The sequence below is a fragment of the Lupinus angustifolius genome, chromosome LG08, assembly GCF_001865875.1.
Source record: "Lupinus angustifolius cultivar Tanjil chromosome LG08, LupAngTanjil_v1.0, whole genome shotgun sequence".
Classification (NCBI taxonomy): Eukaryota; Viridiplantae; Streptophyta; class Magnoliopsida; order Fabales; family Fabaceae; genus Lupinus; species Lupinus angustifolius.
This window is the reverse complement of record NC_032016.1, coordinates 13,187,178-13,206,003: the sequence shown is the minus strand read 5'-3', so window position 1 is coordinate 13,206,003 and position 18,826 is coordinate 13,187,178. Positions and strand designations below refer to the sequence as shown.

At 32.3% G+C, this 18,826-nt stretch overlaps 2 protein-coding genes and 1 long non-coding RNA gene across 4 annotated transcripts in view; 1 reads left to right on the top strand and 2 right to left on the bottom strand.

The window, feature by feature from the left end:
* Window positions 1-7,828, bottom strand: part of LOC109353633 — a 19,483-nt gene extending 11,655 nt beyond the window's left edge. Inside the window, exons 1-2 of the long non-coding RNA XR_002108474.1 lie at window positions 7,637-7,828; window positions 2,943-2,947 (exon numbers count right to left, since the gene is read on the bottom strand). This is a non-coding gene — a long non-coding RNA (uncharacterized LOC109353633). The remainder of the gene's footprint in view (window positions 1-2,942; window positions 2,948-7,636) is intronic.
* LOC109353632 (MADS-box transcription factor 23) lies at window positions 5,351-10,478 on the top strand. 2 transcript variants are annotated; one of them, XM_019595966.1, is made up of 8 exons: window positions 5,351-5,759; window positions 6,578-6,659; window positions 6,945-7,006; window positions 7,215-7,314; window positions 8,186-8,227; window positions 9,254-9,295; window positions 9,384-9,541; window positions 10,154-10,478. In XM_019595966.1, the coding sequence occupies exons 1-8, from the start codon at window positions 5,503-5,505 to the stop codon at window positions 10,236-10,238; spliced, it is 828 nt and encodes a 275-aa protein (XP_019451511.1). In that variant the 5' UTR covers window positions 5,351-5,502; the 3' UTR covers window positions 10,239-10,478. The 2 variants fall into 2 exon arrangements, with proteins under 2 accessions (XP_019451511.1, XP_019451512.1); XM_019595967.1 differs by having other exon boundaries at window positions 5,354-5,759; window positions 9,399-9,541.
* On the bottom strand, window positions 17,276-18,305 carry LOC109353685 (protein MIZU-KUSSEI 1). The gene has a single exon (XM_019596036.1). It carries the CDS (start codon window positions 18,143-18,145, stop codon window positions 17,288-17,290), a length of 858 nt encoding a protein of 285 aa, XP_019451581.1. The 5' UTR covers window positions 18,146-18,305; the 3' UTR covers window positions 17,276-17,287.

The following is an 18,826-nucleotide window of genomic DNA, read 5'->3' as shown; positions in this document are numbered from 1 at the left end:
AAATTGCACGTTTATTAATATGACAAAGTCTAGAATGCCAAATATTAAAATCACACAACATGTAAACAGAATGAGAAATTTTATTAATAGAAACATCAACATTTAAATTTAAACATGCCATCAGTGACGTACCCTTTCCCAACAAATACCCCATTCTTAGTAAGAGTATACAAGTCTGCTCCTATGGTCTGGGTGAAACCGGCCTTATTAAGAAGAAAACTAGAAACTAGGTTCTTCCTCATATCTGGAGTGTGCATCACATCTTTAACTATCAGAGTTTTCCCATATGTAAATTTCAGCTCCATATCACCAGTTCCAGCAACAATATTGGTGTGGGAGTCACCCAACAACACATTTTATCATCAGCATCCGTGTATGTTTTGAACATAGCACGGTCATAGCAGACATGGCGGGATGTGCCAGTATCTACCCACCACCCATCAGTTCCTCCAACCATAGTTACCTCAGATAATACAGCCACAAATGGTTCATCAACCATGTTGGCCTGCGGAGGACGATCCATAGGGTTATTTCTGCACTTGCGTGCCATATGACCTGGCTTCCCACATTTGAAGCAGATGAACAGGTTGCCAGAGTCATTCTTAGCGGGTGGCTTAGCATATTGGACCTTTTGGGGGTTCCAATTCTTGTTTCAACTAATGTTCTTAGCCTTATTCCCACTGCGGTTCTGATTCTTGAAGTTAGTGCTAGAAGGCTTCAGACCCGCACTTGAGAATTTCTTCTTAGTGCTATTGTTCGAGACAATCAACACCTCACCTTTCTGATCTTGCTTACGAGCCTCTACTTCAATACGAAGACAAGTGATCAGAGATTCCAAAGAGATTTGTTTGGTCTTATGCCTCATAAGGTTTTTGAAGTCTTTCCAGATCTAGGAGGCAGCTTGTCAATTATGACAACAACTTGAAATTGCTCATTTAAGGGCATACCATAAAAAATGATCTCATGAGCAATTTTCTGAATCTCGTGGGACTGAGACTCTACTGATTTATCATCAGTCATTTGATACTTGAGGTAGCGGCTAACAACATATTTCTTAGTCCCACCTTCCTCAGTATCATATTTTTTTTCCAAGTGCATACCAAATTAATTTGGCAGACTTGTATGGACTGTAGTAATCATACAGATCATCAGACAACCCATTCAGAATGAAATTCTTACATAAGTAATTACTTTCATTCTAGAGAGCTATTCCAATAGCCAGATTATCCCTTTCTTCTTTTTCAGCCTCATCCGACACCACTAGGATGTCGGTTTTCAGAACGTGGACAACCTTTCTCATAGTGAGGAAAAATTCCATCTTATGTTGCCAACGTTTGAAATTTGTTCCGTCAAACCGAAATGGCTTGTTCAAGTCATAGCTGTTTGGTCGAGTAATATTATCTACGAATGTCATTGCAGTCGAATCATCTTAAAATTGTTGCTACCGTAGCTTGCAGCAATTCTAAATGGCACGAAATAATACTAACTGGCTGAGTCACGACCAGGTCGCTCTCTTTAAGACGTTTAGTGGCACTGCCCAAAATTTGCAAGCAAACTATCAACCACGCCATCCCCAGGATAAAACAGCCTAGATCTCTATTATCAAATTCTTACTGCACTGTAAGAATCGATCTCGAATACACCTACCACAATATGGCTATTCTCGAAATCCCACAATATGGCTACCCGTGCCAATTCTCTTCCCACAATACTGACTACCAGTGTTAGTTCTTGAAATCCCACAATATGGCTACCTGTGCCAATTCTTTACCCACAATACTGACTACCAGTGTCAGTTCTCGAAATCCCACTTTGGCTGCCTGTGCCAATTCTTAAGTGCCACAGAAAGAAAGGGGGAGAAGTTTGCTGGAAATGCGTCGGCGAAATATTAGGGGGGAGAAAGAAAAGTTAAGAGGAAACGCCTTCAACTTGGTGCAAGTTAAAATGAAGGCAGAAAGCCTCTATTTATAACCTGAGATTTTTCTCATGTTCCTCATTTCTCCAATGTGGGACTTGGGAGCTTATTTTTTATTTTTTTCAAAACTCTTCCATGTGTGACTTTGAGAGTTATTTTTTCAAACTCTTCTATGTGGGACTTGTGTGTTTTTTATATTTCACACCCAAAAATTCTCACTCATAGTTTTCAACAAACCATGTTCCAACATGTTCCACCAGACTTTGGCTTAAGTAGGTCGAGCATATATAAATATATTAGTTTCAATCTGACCTATTTAAGAAAAATTAAGACTATATCTAACTTATTTAAATAGGCTAGCATGTATGCTTCTAATTAGACTCATATAATATTATCAATTAAATTATATTTTTTATACTGAAATTTCATATTTTATAATATTAGTTATACTAAAAAATGTAATATAGATATGAATATATAATGTAATTAAATGAGTCAGTCTATTAGACTTAATATCCTTTTAGACAACCTATAGTATAGTCTATTTACCTTAATTAGCTTTTAAAAGAAAGCCTAACCCTTGTCTATTATATGTTAGATAATAGGTCTCTGATAAATAACCTACCTATTTCGAACCCTACTCGTGACCGATCACATGTAGGAATGACAATGAAAACCGATCCCATAGGTACCCATTCGAACCGAACTTGAATTTAACAGTGAAAACCTGATGTGATAGAGATTGAGTTCAAGTTTTACTGAGTTCAACTTTTGGATTCGAGTTTGGTATAGTTGATACTCTATTAGTATATATGAAATTAAAAAATTACACATAAATACATGTATAAAACCTATATATATATATATTCCAGAAAAGTTCCCATCGAGTTCGGGTTATCCGAAACCCGACGAGTTCGATGATGATATCATTATTTTCAACTCGTCAGGTTGGAGTTGGGTAAACAAAAACCCAACCCCAATTCATCATGTTGTCATTCCTAATCACATGGCCATAGGGAGCTTCAACCTAGCCTGTTTTGTCCTTTAGTTTTGAAGGTCCAACAAATCAATTAATTTTGCCAAGGAAGTTAAGAAAGCAATATCCTTGGTCTTCACCACTTTATCTCCTATTCTCCTGCGATACCATGCACAATAGTGGCAGATGAAGCACAAATGTAACGGACGAAACTCTCAACTCCATTACAGGTCAAAACTTTTAATTATTTGAAATGAAAAACTTGTGAGAATCCCTCAGCGTGGTTGCTCCTACCAGAAAAAAAAATATATGCAAGACACTAATATGGACAATGTTAATAAAACCAAAAAGAGTAATGGAAAATGAATTGAACAATATCATGACTGTGTGTAACGGTGGGATTATCCACTAGAAATTGTGGAAATGCTCCAAAAGTGAAGGGAATCAATTGAGGGGAAAAAATCACCAAATACAAAAAGGCACATACATGGGAAGAAAACATTGTTGGTTGGATGACAAAAAAAAGTGTTATATTTATAGTGCATGGAATAAAAACCTTGCAACTAAATGCATTTGGAGCTATGAATCCCTTTTAATAACAATAATAATCAATGTTACTATTACAGTTTAAAAACTAATAACCAATCGGTGTTGGTATAATGTTGTAAGGTTATACTATATTCCCAATGTCGATGGTTCAATTCCTGAAAATAACACTAGTTAGGAAAAACAACCACAAACCTTGTAAGAGATTAGTTTATTATCTAAAAAGATAAAGAATACCCTTAATAATACCAAAAATAATAAACGAAGGGAATTTGTAGGAACATGACCCACAAAAATGTATGGGTGGATATGAAAGGCTAGAGAATAAGGAAGTGTCACTTTTATCTCTTTAATATTTTTTGAAATTTGAAGTTTTTTATGTTATTCTAAATCTTTTAATGTTTTAGAAACTTAATAGACATTTATACTCTACTTCCCAATATACCTTTATTTATTACTTCATTTTTATCTCATATTTCTCTATTTTTTAATTTAGGTTCCAATGATTATTAAATAATATTATTTTACCCCATTTATTAGTTAATCTATGTTCATAACCTTCATAATTTTGGGATGTTGAGAGTATTCAATAAGTCTTGATCAAATAAGGTGAAGTTAAACTCCTCACATACCTCTTACATATGTATTATATATATATATATATTAAGAAAGGAGAATATTTAATATGGATTATTGAATTTTATTTAAATGGTTTTGATTTAAAGATATGTGCACAAGATTATCATATGACCAATAATTAACTTTTAATCCCAATTATCTATAATTGTTTATGAGACTCAAATTTATTGTTGTGTCACAATTATATATATATATATATATATATATATAAGAGATCTGTTTATACCCAAGTTAAGTTACACTAATTAAACTCAATCTCAACCGTTCATTTTCTTAAATCCAACAGACCATAAAAGTGAGTGAAATAAATGATGAGTGAGAAAAAAAATCTTAAATAACTTTTAACTTTAACTCATTTGGTTCGTTGGATTTAAGAAAATAAATAAATAAGATTGAGGGTAATTAGTGTAACATAACTTGAAGGTAAACAAATCCCTCCTCATACATATATAAGTGAAAAATTTATGAATTTTCAGTATAAAAATTTATATACCGTGACTATATCATCTCCCATTCATTTGAATTATACTTTTTGAAATAATAAATAATAATTAAATATGAATGACATATGATGTAGTAAGTAAAGGTGAGCATGAGACGGGTTGAGTCAGGTAAGGTTTATTCCTTATCAGACCCTATATGTCGGTAGGGTCATTTTTTAAACCCGGACTAGAAGCTAACACAACCCCAAATATTGAATGGGACAACTTTTGAACTCAAATTTGATCCTAGACCCGATTAAATATATCATATACCTATTTTAGATAAAGTCTTCGTAATATTTTAATTATTATTATGGATATATAATTTAGTTTGACATATGAAATAATATATACATATTATATATATACATACATATTGTTAATCATGTATATATGATGAAAAATTAGATAGCAATGATATTTTTGACCAAATAGATGTCATTATTTTATAGACAATTGAATAGAGATACATACAAACATGATAAGTAAGTGATCATGGAACGGGTCGAGCCGAACCATACCATATGAATCTAATTTTTGAACCCAAACCCAGTCCAGACTCGATGAGACTCAAACTTATTTAAGTCCAATCATGGTTTAACCAAATTAAGTGAGCATACATAGTGGGATGGTGGATACATTTTTTCTCTCAATTAATTAATTAATAATTGGTAGTCGAAGCAGAAATGTTCCTAAAGTGTCGATTACCTACTCCCCAAGTAAATCAAATCCCATATTAAGTTCATTACCACACATAGTAATTTGCCTCTTACCTTTCCCTCTTTATTCCTAATTTTGGTTATTCTTTCTATCCTTAGTGATCTCTTCAAATATCTCAACCCATTTCCAACAACAAAATACTTCTTTTTTTGTGTTCCATATAAATATATACAACCTTTTTGAGGTACCCCTTTTTCCTTGTTCTTCTTTCCCCTCTGTTCTTAATGTTGTTGTTGGGTTCAGTAGAAAAGGAAGCAAATTTGAGAGAGGAAGGAGGGAATAAGAAGAAGAAGAAAAATATGGGGAGAGGGAAAATTGAGATAAAAAAGATTGAGAATTTGAATAGTAGACAAGTAACATTCTCAAAAAGGCGTAATGGGTTGATGAAAAAAGCAAGGGAGTTATCTGTTTTGTGTGATGCTGAGGTTGCTGTCATAATATTTTCTAGCACTGGGAAACTTTATGAGTTTTCAAATTCAAGGTGACCCTTTTTTAATAGTTTTCAAATTTTCTGTGTTTTAAATTGTACTTCACAATGACAATTATGGCCGTAATGTTGGGTGTGGCCACATTTTTTCGCAATTGTGGTGGTGACCGCAACTGAGATGTTTATATTTTTTGCACATTATAGATAAATAGATTTTATGTTTTCTGGGTATTTGATCTTTCTATTTATTATTTGCATGCAAGAAAGTTTTGAATTGGGCATGCTTGAATTGAGATTTATGTAGGGTTTACGTTCTAGAGAGTGAAACTTGGGTTAATTATATTTTGTGACAAAAAAGAGCCGTGGTGTGCATAGAGAAATGTATTGTTGGTGTTAATATGGTTGTGGTTTTGTGGTTCTCAGACAAAGTTTTAAATAATTGTTTCAATAGTGATTTCGAAAAGCTTGATGCTTCATACAATTATAGATATTTGCGGTTGAAGCAACCACAATTGCAGTCACGATACAGTTTCGGTAATGGTCGCATACTCATGTTTAAAACCTTGGTCTTAGCTGATGTGGTCCACAAATTTGCCACCAGAAGATTTGATTCCATCCATAGTTTTAGATCGCAGTTATGTTAATAATAGTAAGAAAATGCGGCTGTACCTGCAATTATGGTTGTGGTGGATGCAATCATCAAGACTACCAAAACTGTAATATTGCCCCACAATTTGCATTTAACTTGCAAGTCAAAGCTCATTTTTATATGCTTATTTTGTGCTTCTACTCTTCCTCTTATAACTATTGACACTGTTTCTGCGACTGATTTATTTTGTTCTGATCATATAAATTTAATTTCATTCATGAAGCATGGAGCATACCCTTTCAAGGTACAGCAGAGGCCTGGATTTAGAATGTGGAGAACAATCTAGTGATGAGCCCCCAACAATGGTATTTGATTTCACCGGCCCTCTAATATCTTAAGGTCAGTTTGCGAGTTGAATTTTGGAGGGAAGACAAATAAAGGAAGACTTCAGAGCAATGAAATACGCTCGCAAGATAACTCTAAAGCCTTCCATTTTCCTTCCACCCCTCGAAAACCTAACTTACAAACGGACCCTAACGCATTGCCCTTTCTTTTAATTTCCCCCCTCCCTCAACACCTTTTCAAGTTTTTTCCTATCTTTACTTTGAAGTGCAAATTAATTTATATACTTACATTTTAATTTTATACAGGTTATAGAGTCTGATTCAAACCTTCTGAAGGATGAAATAACAAAGCTTCGTTCCGCATACTTGTAAGCAATGCTGACCATGTTACATTTCTTAGGACTTTTATGTCAGTAATTGCTATTTTACATAGCAGAAACAAGTACTATTGTATTAGTGAACCACCTTAATGTATGGCCTAAAAGAATAACTGCTTTAAGAGTTTTTTACATGTTTTATAATTTTATTTGTGTTTATTTGTTATCAAAGTTTGGTTCTGTGTTTTTTTTTGTACAGAAGGATGATAGGTAAGGAACTTGATGGATTAAGTCTTAAAGAATTACAACACCTAGAAAATCAACTGAATGAAGGGATACTAGCTGTTAAAGACAAGAAGGTAAGACTAACAAAGATCAACAGTGGTGTAATTTATTTTATTATTTTGATATGCCATTTTTAAATTTTCTCTGTTCTGATCTTGACATCCTGTTATACCTTCATATGTTACATAACTTAAGTACTTTGATATTATCTGTTAAAGTTCCATCTCAAAACCAGCAATGAAAGGAGTAGCCCAACATGTATTTAAACCATACCTAAGAGAATGAGGCAGGCGATGTGAGATTTACTTCCCAACATGCTCCCTCTACACAAGTCCGCCTCACTAGGTGAAGGGTTACATTTGACTCATGACTAAATGGTATCTTTTGGCTCATGACAATCGGAAAGAAGTTGAGCTCTGACTCTGATACCATGTTAAGTTTCCATCTCAAAACCAATTGGCAATGAGAAGAGTAGTCCAACAGTTATTTAAGCTATGCCCAAGAAAATGAGACAGACATTGTGTGACTTACCTCCCAATATTAACTCTGTTGAAAAAATAACTTGACTTGATGAAGCTCTTATTAATTGGAGAAACTACATATGAAGAGTTTGATCCCTCAAAATACAATTGGCCAATATGATGCATTTTTTATAATGTATACTGGAAAGAGTTGGTAATAGTTAGAACTTAGAACTTGGGAATTCCAATGCACTCAGTTTATATTAGATAGTACATTGGCTTATCTTTTTTATGTCTCACATATGATCAGTCTTTTCATTTGCGAGAGTAAAACTATGTACATCTAACCTCCCTAAACCTCACTAAATGGGAGTCTCGTGTACTGATATGAATCAGCTACCAAATTCAATCGCTTCTTATGTTCAAGACTTGCTAGTATTGTGTTGATATGCTATCATGAACCTCTTTCACTCACTATTTGCAGGAACAAGTACTTCTAGAACAGCTTAGGAGGTCTAGATTACAGGTACTCTGCACTTGCAATTTTTATCTTATTTCCATTTTGTAAACAAAAAATAGGAGTGAAAAAAGAATAGATACAAAACACAGATAGTTATGGTATCAAATCTATTTCATGATATAGTAGTGGCATAAACTGTCTAACCAAAAAGGATTTAGAAATGCACATGATCCACTTAGCAAAATCTATAAAGTATGGACCCCCAAATTGACTTAAACACTTTTCTGAACACTTCTCTAATTTTTTCTTTGAAGTTACAAAGCTAAGATGGATACAAAAAATTAGTCACTTGTTCATGGTGCTATGTTCTTATACTTCAAAAGGTTGCCCTTAAGATACTTGGGAAACCATGTCCATCTTGTTGTGAAAAGGATTGAAGTACATACCCTTTATCCATAAAAAGATGGCACCACATGGCAGGAGATGAGTTTGAATTACTTGATGACATGAGTGACCAAGGGTAAGGCCTATATTTAGAATATTGTAGAGTGTCTTTGACATTCTCGTGTCTATACCGGAGTGGCTGCTTCATAGAGTGAAATACTATCTAGAGAGGACGCAATTTTTTGGAAAATTTATTCCTACAGTTGAGCATTGGCACAATGGTATTATTATTGCATTATGAATTAAAGTTTACGAGTTTAAATCTTGGAAACGTCGTCTCCACTTTTAAGGATAAGACTACTTATATTTACTCTCTCATGCCCCATCAAGTAGGAGCCTTGTGTCGTGCATTGGGCTGCCAATTCCCACCAAAACCAAAAATTCTATGAATAATCTTCATAGGTTAATCTACTACATCTATAACACATGCTGTATCCATGTCATAAAATCTTCAAAATTTAGTTTTTCATTCTCTCCATGTCCTTTTTGTGATGCACATTTGTGTCAGTTTTGTGCTGTATTTGTTTTATTACATTATTCTTCAACCAGTCCTTCATGATTGTAGAATTTGCATCAGTGAGGAAAATTATAAAAGTATATTTTTTTATACAATCTATGAATTAATAAGTTTTCCAAATTTATCTTCAGGAAGAAAAGGCCATGCTGGAGAATGAATCTCTTCGCAAACAAGTAAGAAACAAAATCTGACTTAAACTATGAAACATGTCAAATTTGCTTTTCATATCCAATGATAATCTATACTCTTGCTCATCTATAATCTTTATGTAAACAGCTTTTGGAAATGGAAAATAGTACAAGGTCACAATTCCTTCAGCTTAATTCTTTAGATAGGCCTAATACCATCAACTGTTCAAAATTCCTTTCCAATTGTGCTTCAGAGGACAATGAGCTTTCAGATGCATCCTTGCAGTTAGGGTATGTCAAAACTCCCTTTTCACCTGTTGTGTTTTCACTGAAACTTATTCTTTGAACTGCAATTATATTTTTACATATGGTATTCATGCTTCAGCCGACTCTAACTAGTAGGAATAAGGCTTGATTATTGTTGTTGTTATTCATGCTTCAACCGACTCTACTTAGTAGAAACAACCTCTTTACTTAAAAATGTAAAAAATTGTATGCATCTATCCTCATTAGAATAAGATGAGAGTCTCGTCCACTAAACCACCTTTTTTGTCGTATAAGAATAATGTTTGTAGTACACCAATTTTAATTAGTCATGTAGAAAAAAGAGAGAGAGAAATAGAAAGAAAATAGCGAGGTGATAGTTTTGATCGGTAATGTGATGTAGCTAAACACAATCCATTGGAGGGAATTGAAATATAAGAGTTGCATATAAACTATCTGAACTATGATTACGATTGATAAAGTGATAAGATATACACAACTTAACTCTCGCAAGTAAAGAAACTGTTTCAGGGTCTAAACTCATGACCATGACTTTCATATTACAAGGCAGACAATCTTACTGTTTTGCCGAGACTCACTCAATATTCGTGTTTATAAATTTTCTTAATGTTGTTACAGGTTGTCAACAGATTATGGTCGCAATAGGAAAACATTAAAGATAGAACCATGCAATGGCTCAGGGAGTCAAGTGGCATCACAGTGAAATTTTTGTACTCCAAATGTACCTTTTAAAATTGGAAAACATTCCTTAGTTCTTAACTTATCTGGTCACTTCAAGTTTAACTTTCAGAAGTAGTTGGTTTTAGGTGGTTAAGGCTTATGTGAGTTTAGATGGATAATGAGAAAGTGAAAATGTATTAATCTTGATTGAACAAAAAACACCAACATCACTTGCACTAAATAATCTCAAGGATGAAATATGAATACATTATTACTTTCTTAATTTATATTTAAGCTAACTTTTTCTTTAATCAGAGACAAATACATTTATGTTTTTTGGTGCGATAATTTAGGACTAAAATATGAATAAATTTTTTAATATGTTATCAAGATTTTATTGATTGTCTTTACATACATACATCTCTATATAAGTCTTTTTCTAGATTATAATTAGAGCAAGGTAAGAGATCATAGTACAAAGTTCAAATTGATTAGAAATTAGAATTAGTTCAAATTGATTAGAAATTAGAATTAGTTCAATGTATAGGATAGTTGATTTATTCCTTCTTTTACAGGTTTTCCCTTTTCCTTTCATTTGTTGTAGTTAACTGTTTTTCAGTTACAACAGTTAGAGAGTTATTTATTAGCTATTTCTTCCGAAGCAAGCAACATTCAACTTGTATAAAAGTCAAGTTGGCTTCATTGGTCAATAATAAAAATGAATTCAACAAACTGCTTGAGATTCCAATTGAGTTTCCCTTTTTTTCTTTTCATGAGATTCCTACTCTCTTATGTCTAGGTTTGATAGTTTTCTTTAATGGAGAATTCATCAAGTCCCTAGTCATGAGATCATGAATTGGAAACTCCATTCATTATCACTCTTAGAGTAGAAGTATGAAAGGAGCTCTATTATCCAAGAACAAATTTAAATTTATTGATTGTTCAATTTCTATCCCTAATCATTTCGACTCTGAATTTGATGTTTGACAACGTTGTAGCACTATAATGATTTCATAGATTACAAAATATTTGTCTTCACAAATTAAACAAAGTACCAATATGCATTGATAGTGCATATAAAATGTGACTAGGTTTGAAGGATGAGTTTTCAAAAGCAGATTATTTTCGTGTTTCATGTCTTCTTCAAGAACTTCATTCAATTAAGCAAGAAGATGGTGGAAAGATCTCTGCAAAGTGGGTTTTAGCCTTGGGAGCAATGCTACTTGGTTTGATGAGAACATCTCGAGAGACATAGGGGATGGAACTCAAACTCTATTATGGCTAGATACCTAGTTGGGGAATCAAAGCGTGAAGGAGGATTTTCTTAGATGATTTTCCTTTGTAACAAATGGAAGGGTGTTGGTGGTTGATTGTAGCTCTTGGATTAATGATATGTGGGGTTGGGAGATACAGTGGCGTAGGGACTTGTTTGATAGAAAGAAGATTTGGATTAGAAACTTGAATGATTTCCTACAACATCATTCTTGCAAGTGAAATAGTGTGGATACTTGGAAGTGGGGTGTAGATGCATATGAGAATTATGTTGTCAAACCCACTTATGTTATTCAGATTGATTCAAATCCTTTGCCTATAGGTAATGTTTTAATAAAATCTTGGATTAATTGCATGCCTTAAAAAAATTGTTAGTTTGTTTAGAAACTTATAAGACAAAGACTTCCAACAAAGGTTGAGTTATTCAAATAACACATTATCACTAGGACTGAAGATAAAGTGTGTCATTGTCAAGACCCATGATGAATGAATATCTTTTTCTTAGTTGTGAGTTTGCTTCTTCTGTTTGTGAAGGTATCTATTTGTGGCTTCAAGTTTTTGCGCCTAGTCCTACTATAATTATTGAGTCTTTGGATATACATGATGCTACTGGTACAAACTCTAAAGGGCCTAAAGTTATAGAGGATGTTGTGGTATGGTCTACTTGGATCATGAGAAACATCTAATCTTTTCTCACAAGGATGTCACTTATGTCCATATATTGGATTTGATCCAAGCAAGATTTTGAACTTGGATTCTTTCAAAAAATAGGTCCAACTTCTTTAGTGTTTGTTAATTGGTGTAATGATCCAAAATATTATATAACTATATCTTCCAAAAAGATCTCTAAGTAATCTTTTCTTGTATTAGATTAGAACCCCTTGTAGTTATTTTAATACAATTTGCTTATGAAAAAAATTAAACAACAAGATAGTTGAGAATTTGGATACTTGTCCCCCACAAACTTTCACTATATGTTTTTACTATACATATATTTTAGATTTTTACCCATAACTGTATAAATGAAATACTTGTAAAAGGTATTCAAAATTTAGAAATTATAATCTTTCTATTTTATTGGGAATGGAGTATTTCCTTGTATAAGGAGATAAGTTATCTCCTCCTGCCAGTGAAATCATGACATGTGTCATGTTTCATCATTTTCTATAAAAATATTTTTAAAAATAAACAAAATAACACACATGTCACATTTTTACTGGCTAGAGGTAATAAGTTATCTCATGAGGAGATACATTATTCTCTAATCTTTAATAATTAGATATATTTAAAAGAAAAATATATTACTTTTTTATACAATTTATGACTATATGAACCCATAACCTAAAATTTATTCTAAGAGCCTCTAGAATAAACAGTTTCATAATTTTCTTTATAGGTCGGCTATCATTTTTCCTTGCTCAACTAGCTTCCTCCATATGCAATTCATCTTGTCAAAATCTTGGTTATTTCGATGGGAATCTCTCTTAAAAGGAAGCTTTAGTGTAGTGGTACAAGCACTTAGCCCATAAAAATTGTTGGCTATATTAAGGGTTTGAGTTTAAGAAATATTATCTCCTTATCTGTGTTTTAAATAATTGCATTTGCGATTGTGATTATGTTGTGTTTACCACAATTGTGGAAAATAACATGAAAACATGACTATAATTATGGTTATGACGTCATGATAGAGATTCCTAAAACTACAATATTACAGTCGTAATTATGACTGTGAAATGAAGTTTAAAATACAATCCTTATATAAATGGGCATGACTCTCTTGGATTAAAGGGCCATATCTCCTTTATAACCCTAATGGCTTTCCTAAAGATGATCGTGTAGAACTTTCAGGTGGGTATGAGTGATATTTTCATGATTCTTGTTTAGGTAAATTGTAGATATCCTCCAAGGAACCGCAAGATATTGTAGTGTGATATTGAAGAAGGTAATCTCTAAGGTTGCCTTGGTGATGGTTCTAAAGATATTTGTTTATCTCCTAATGTCCACAATCTTGCAACTTTTTAATTGGGTATGGGGACAAGAGTTTACCTCTTCCATTAACAATGCCAAAGAAGTGGGAGTAAAGTTACTTGGGTATATTGTAGGTAACTTTAGTACTCCATTGGGATCCATCTACTTGAAGTGACATTTTCCAACACTTAGCCTTCATTTGGTTGGAATGAATTTAAGAAGAAAGAAAATAAGAAGAGAGAATAATGAGAAAATTTCTATTTTTCTTTCCTTCGGTTTACAAGAGAAATAGAGAAGAGAGAGAAAAGTATGGTGAGTCTCATCTTAATTTTCTTCTCTTCCCATCACCAAAGAAAGTGGGAAGGCGAATTCAGATTTTTAATTACAATTATACCATTACTTTTATAAAGTAATAACAATCCTACCGCAATAGAAAAACATAATAGAATATAGGTGTTATTGTCCATACAATAAATATCATATTTCTTTCTATCTTTTTTCTTTTCTTTTTCTCTTCAATCAAACAACTTTTAAAATCTACTCCCTTTTCATCACTTTATCTCTACTCAAACTCTTTCTTTGTATCTTCTTTCCTTCCATTTTCTTCAATCAACCAAAGATAGCATTAGGAAGGAACCTAGGAAGACACTCTAACCTCAAGTTAATGAGTAATAATTAGGTAGGGTTATAAATGCACTTAAAGAGTGTTATTAAAACCGTATGGCCGATCCAACTTATAAACTAGTTCATATATCAGTACAATATACTAATTATACTAGTCATGAAATAATATCAACCAAAACTTGTCATATCAACTAATTTTTATTTAAAGACACTTAAGGATACAAGAGGGCTATAATGGGGTATGTGAATGCATATTCTCTTTTTAAATATCATACATAAATTGTAGGATTTTTGCTGCTAGTAGTATGAATAAATTACTTATAAAAGTTACCCAAAAGTTAAAGACATTTCACTTTACCTATATCATTTCCAAAACTCTAACAAAAAATCACTATGATATAATGAAATTGTTATGAATTTTGTATATGATTTATATTTTTAATTATTGAACAATCCTTAACTTATTAGTGATTAATATGCTTATAGAAAAATTGTTAAAAAAATCGTGCTATAAATTTATTTATATCTCATGCCTACAACTTAAAACTTTTAAATCTGTCACCGGTTTAAGTGTATATGGGATAATTTTCAAAAATTGAAGCTTACTATACATATATGGAGGAAGTTGGTTAAGTGCTTATCTTAGGTATCACTCTCTTCATGTTTACTAACCTAGTCTGATACTATTAAAGTATAAGTGTTCCATAATTAGTTTGGGATACCCTTTATATATATAAGAAAAATTTAGTACATAAAAAATATTCAAAAAGATATATATCAATAATTGGTCACAATAAAAATGGACTGTAGTTCCAAATAAATACTACCAACTTTGAATTTTAGAGTTTTACGTAACTAATGGGTGGAAGTACTTATTGTATGTCGAGATAGAGAATGACCCTTCCTATATTTGGATCCTTCCTATATTTGGATGGAAGTACTTATTTTAACTTTTGATCATATGGTAAAATTATCATATAATTATATAAATAAAAAATAAAAAGTAAAAGTGTCGCTTTTCCTATGGTTTTTATTTTTTACGACACTTCTTCTCACGTGGATCCATACTTTAGAAGATAATAGTTAAAAAGTACATTAACTTTTGAGTGTGAGTTGGTTTATGCAGAGAAATGAAATGTTAAAATGTATAAAATATATTTGTGAATTAATTTTTAAGTATTTAATTTCTCTTTATTCCCATCAAGTTAACTAGTAAGACATGAATGGTGTGTTTGTGAGTTGAGTTTTAGATAGAAAAAAGAAAAATAGAAGGCTTTAAAGCCACATCACCAATAAATTTCATGATCTCGAGCATTCTCTTTTAATTCATTCATTTCTTATTGGAGATCAAAGCTACTATGACACATTTTGCTCATTTTGCACATTTTACACATGTGATTAATATCTTAGTTAGTTTGTTAAGTTGTTACTTGTATCACAAGTTATTTTTGTATTGTGTATATAAACACATGACTTGTAATCCTTTAATCGATCAACGAAAATTCACAATATTCATTTTATGCTTCCGCATCATTTTCACAATATTTCTCAAATTTAACTTGTAGGATCTATTTACAAATTGGATTTTGAAGGGGAACAAATGTAAAAAAATTCAGTTATCTCACAAGTTTATTTTTTTTGGTTAACTTTTCAAACTGGTTATTGTTTGCCTTGACTCATCTCTTTCTTATTTTAAATAAGAATTATTCATCATATCTTTTCAGAAAAAGTAAAAGAAAAAAAGAATTATTTCATCATGTCCTACGTGAGACCTGGACAACATAAATGCGTAAGAATACACGCGTAAGGATTTAGTCAAAAAATGGGTATCCAAATAAAGTCATTTGATGTCTTCAATTTCAGAATAAAATAATCCGTAGATTGTATGTTAGTTAAGGAAAATACTCTAAGGAATGAAGTGTAGAAGATTGTGAGTTCGAGTCTCATCATAATGAATAAATAAATAAAAAATAGAGTTATGAGATGGTTTAATAATTAAAAAAAAGGGCTTGAAGATTCGATTATAGTCTACTTCAAATACTAATATTTGTCCATAAAAAAATAATTTCAAACGTACTTGAGTTAATTTAATTATTTATACTTTTCTATGAAATCTTCTTCTTAGTTGGATAGCAATTGTACAATTGTAGCAATTAAGTGTTGCACACTGTTTTAAATGCCTATATTCCCTGCACGAGCACAAGCATGCCAACAAAGGGATAACAAATTGTGTATGATTGTTTTGTTATAATATAATAGATTTAATTAATTTGTTTGACCAACAATTCAACTTTTACATAGAAGACATCTTATTTGATCTGCCAAAATCATTCACATTTACTTAAAAACTTATCATATATAAGCACCTAGCTTATTGATTAAAAGCTACAAAATCTTATATAAGTTGGTTCATATTGGATTATAAATTTTGTCCTCTCAATATATTCTCACCACTTTGTTCAAAATTTTTTTTGGTACTATCAAGTCTATTATCTTATCTTTTAGATAAGAAATTAATTTCTTTTGAGATATGTGATTGTTTTTCTAAATAAGTGTCGCTCCTAGAAATCGAACCATTGACATTTTAATCATTTTGAGATCTAACATAATCTTACATCACTAGATCAATATCTTGTTGGCAATTAATTACAATTTAAAATAAATTTCAAATACTATAGTCTACATGAAGGGGGGAAATCTTAATCTTATAAACAATTTTTTAAGTTAATAGTACATGTTTCTGATCTAACATATTCTTATCTCCATACAGCAAAACACAAATACTGACATAACATCAACACAAGAAAAGAAAACAGTAATATATATTTCTGATCTAAAATAAATTACATATGTTCACCACAGTTATACATATACGGACAACATTAAAAAAAATACAGCAAAACAATCATCCATTCACCATAACATTATTACATAACTCTTCCATAATTGCAATTTAGGGCAAAACATTACATACTACAAAAATATTATAACCAAATTACAATTTTACATCACTTTTTTAGAACTAAAATTTCGGCCACAACTATTTTCTACTACTTATGTAAATACAAACAACCTCAATCACAATTTAAAACTCTATTTTACATACATCTTAAAATTTCCTGTTTTCTTAAATCTATTACAACCAATAGACTTTTGACATTTTTTGTGATCATATTTTAAATTGAAAAAATTGACAATTTTTTTTCTTATAATTAATATCCATTTTTATCATATTCTCAATAGAAAAATACTAAGTTCAGGTCCTCCATTACCATCAGGGTTCAACATATAAAACGACTCCGAGTTACGGCTTCCAATGACTCGTTCAAACCTTGCTCTCATATACGTTAACTCGCCCTCTGACTCACCGCTGCCGCCGCCATTCTCCTCCAACAACGGAATCACTCCGGCACCGACAGACACGCTCTGCACGGTTCTCAGCACATGCCAATCAAGGTCCCCACAAGTGCGTGACACGGCATAACCACACTTCTTCCCGTTGCAGTACATGGTCCATGTTGGCTCATGGAAGAGCATTCTCTCCCGTCCGCCGCTTTTAACGGTGGCCGGAGACTTCTCACACTCGAGTGTAATGCGGACAAGACCGGAGGACATCTCCTTGACGAGGGAGAAGGTGGTCATGGCTAGTTGGAGGAGGAGGATTGGCTCGGATCGAGGCTCGAGTTGCACTGCGAAAGAGATATGGCCGTGGCGGTTGCCGAAGAGGGTTCCGGTGACTTTTCGGGGCACGGAAGAGGTTATAGAAAGATGGGAAGAGATGGTGAGCCAACTAGGGATAATGATTGGGAAGGTAAAGAGTTTAAGAAACGAACGTATAACATATGAGAGTTTGTTTGAGGATGCAGGTCTGGTACAGTGTTTTAAATTGCGGTCTGCAACAGCGTGAACAACATGGTTGTGGAAGGAAGGGATAGATGATGTGGAGGATTGGCGTATGAGGAGTTTGTTTGAGACATCATCAAAATCAGAGGTATGATGGTTTGAAGGAGTGATTCTTCTACTACTTCTTGTGGTGGTTGTGTTAGTCCTTTTTTGGAGGGTGAGGTTTTGTTTTTGTTGTTTCATGCTGTGTTAGGAATAGAGAAGTAGTAGAGTGAGAGAGAGAGAGAGAGATGGGGTTGAAAATGAGTTAGAGTGGAGAGGAAAATTGTGATTGAAGGTTGCAAGTTGCAACACCAAGAAAAAGAGGGGGACAAGGTGATAATTGTGTTGGGAGAGGTGAAATATATAAAGGGTATCCTCCATACTATAATATCATCTGTCTCTAACTGTATCTCATTTTCTATCTCAAGTTTATTACATTTAGTCAGATAAATAAATTTTTTTTTAAAATCAAAACAATAAAATATTACATTTTAATTGGTTTATAACATGGAATAAAACACCATTCAAAAATTCAAATCACTCATATCTAATCAAATAATATAAAATATTACTTTTTATTTAAGATACAGTAAAATACAAAAGGTGGAAGCTTATGCTTCTAATGACTTTTGTATGTTACAAACATTAACCATTGTATGTGACTTTAAACTGTTTCATTCACTAGCGTCACAACTCACAAGGGAGCATATTTGTCTATTTATCAAATTGAAAAAATATATTAAACTAAAATTTTAATAATTAAGTGATGATCAATCATAATAACTGATATATAGTATGACATAATTTATATTCTATTTTGGTTGTACATAAAATTTATCCTGAATCTTCATTGCTTTAGTATATATATATATATATATATAT

Excerpts from the sequence above, each read along its gene's own strand:
- LOC109353632 (XM_019595966.1), top strand. The coding sequence starts at position 5,503 with ATGTTGTTGTTGGGTTCAGTAGAAAAGGAAGCAAATTTGAGAGAGGAA. Across the intron at positions 8,228-9,253 it reads TTAGGAGGTCTAGATTACAG|GAAGAAAAGGCCATGCTGGA; the intron begins GTACTCTGCACT and ends ATTTATCTTCAG. Across the intron at positions 9,542-10,153 it reads GATGCATCCTTGCAGTTAGG|GTTGTCAACAGATTATGGTC; the intron begins GTATGTCAAAAC and ends ATGTTGTTACAG.
- LOC109353685 (XM_019596036.1), bottom strand. The coding sequence starts at position 18,145 with ATGAAACAACAAAAACAAAACCTCACCCTCCAAAAAAGGACTAACACA.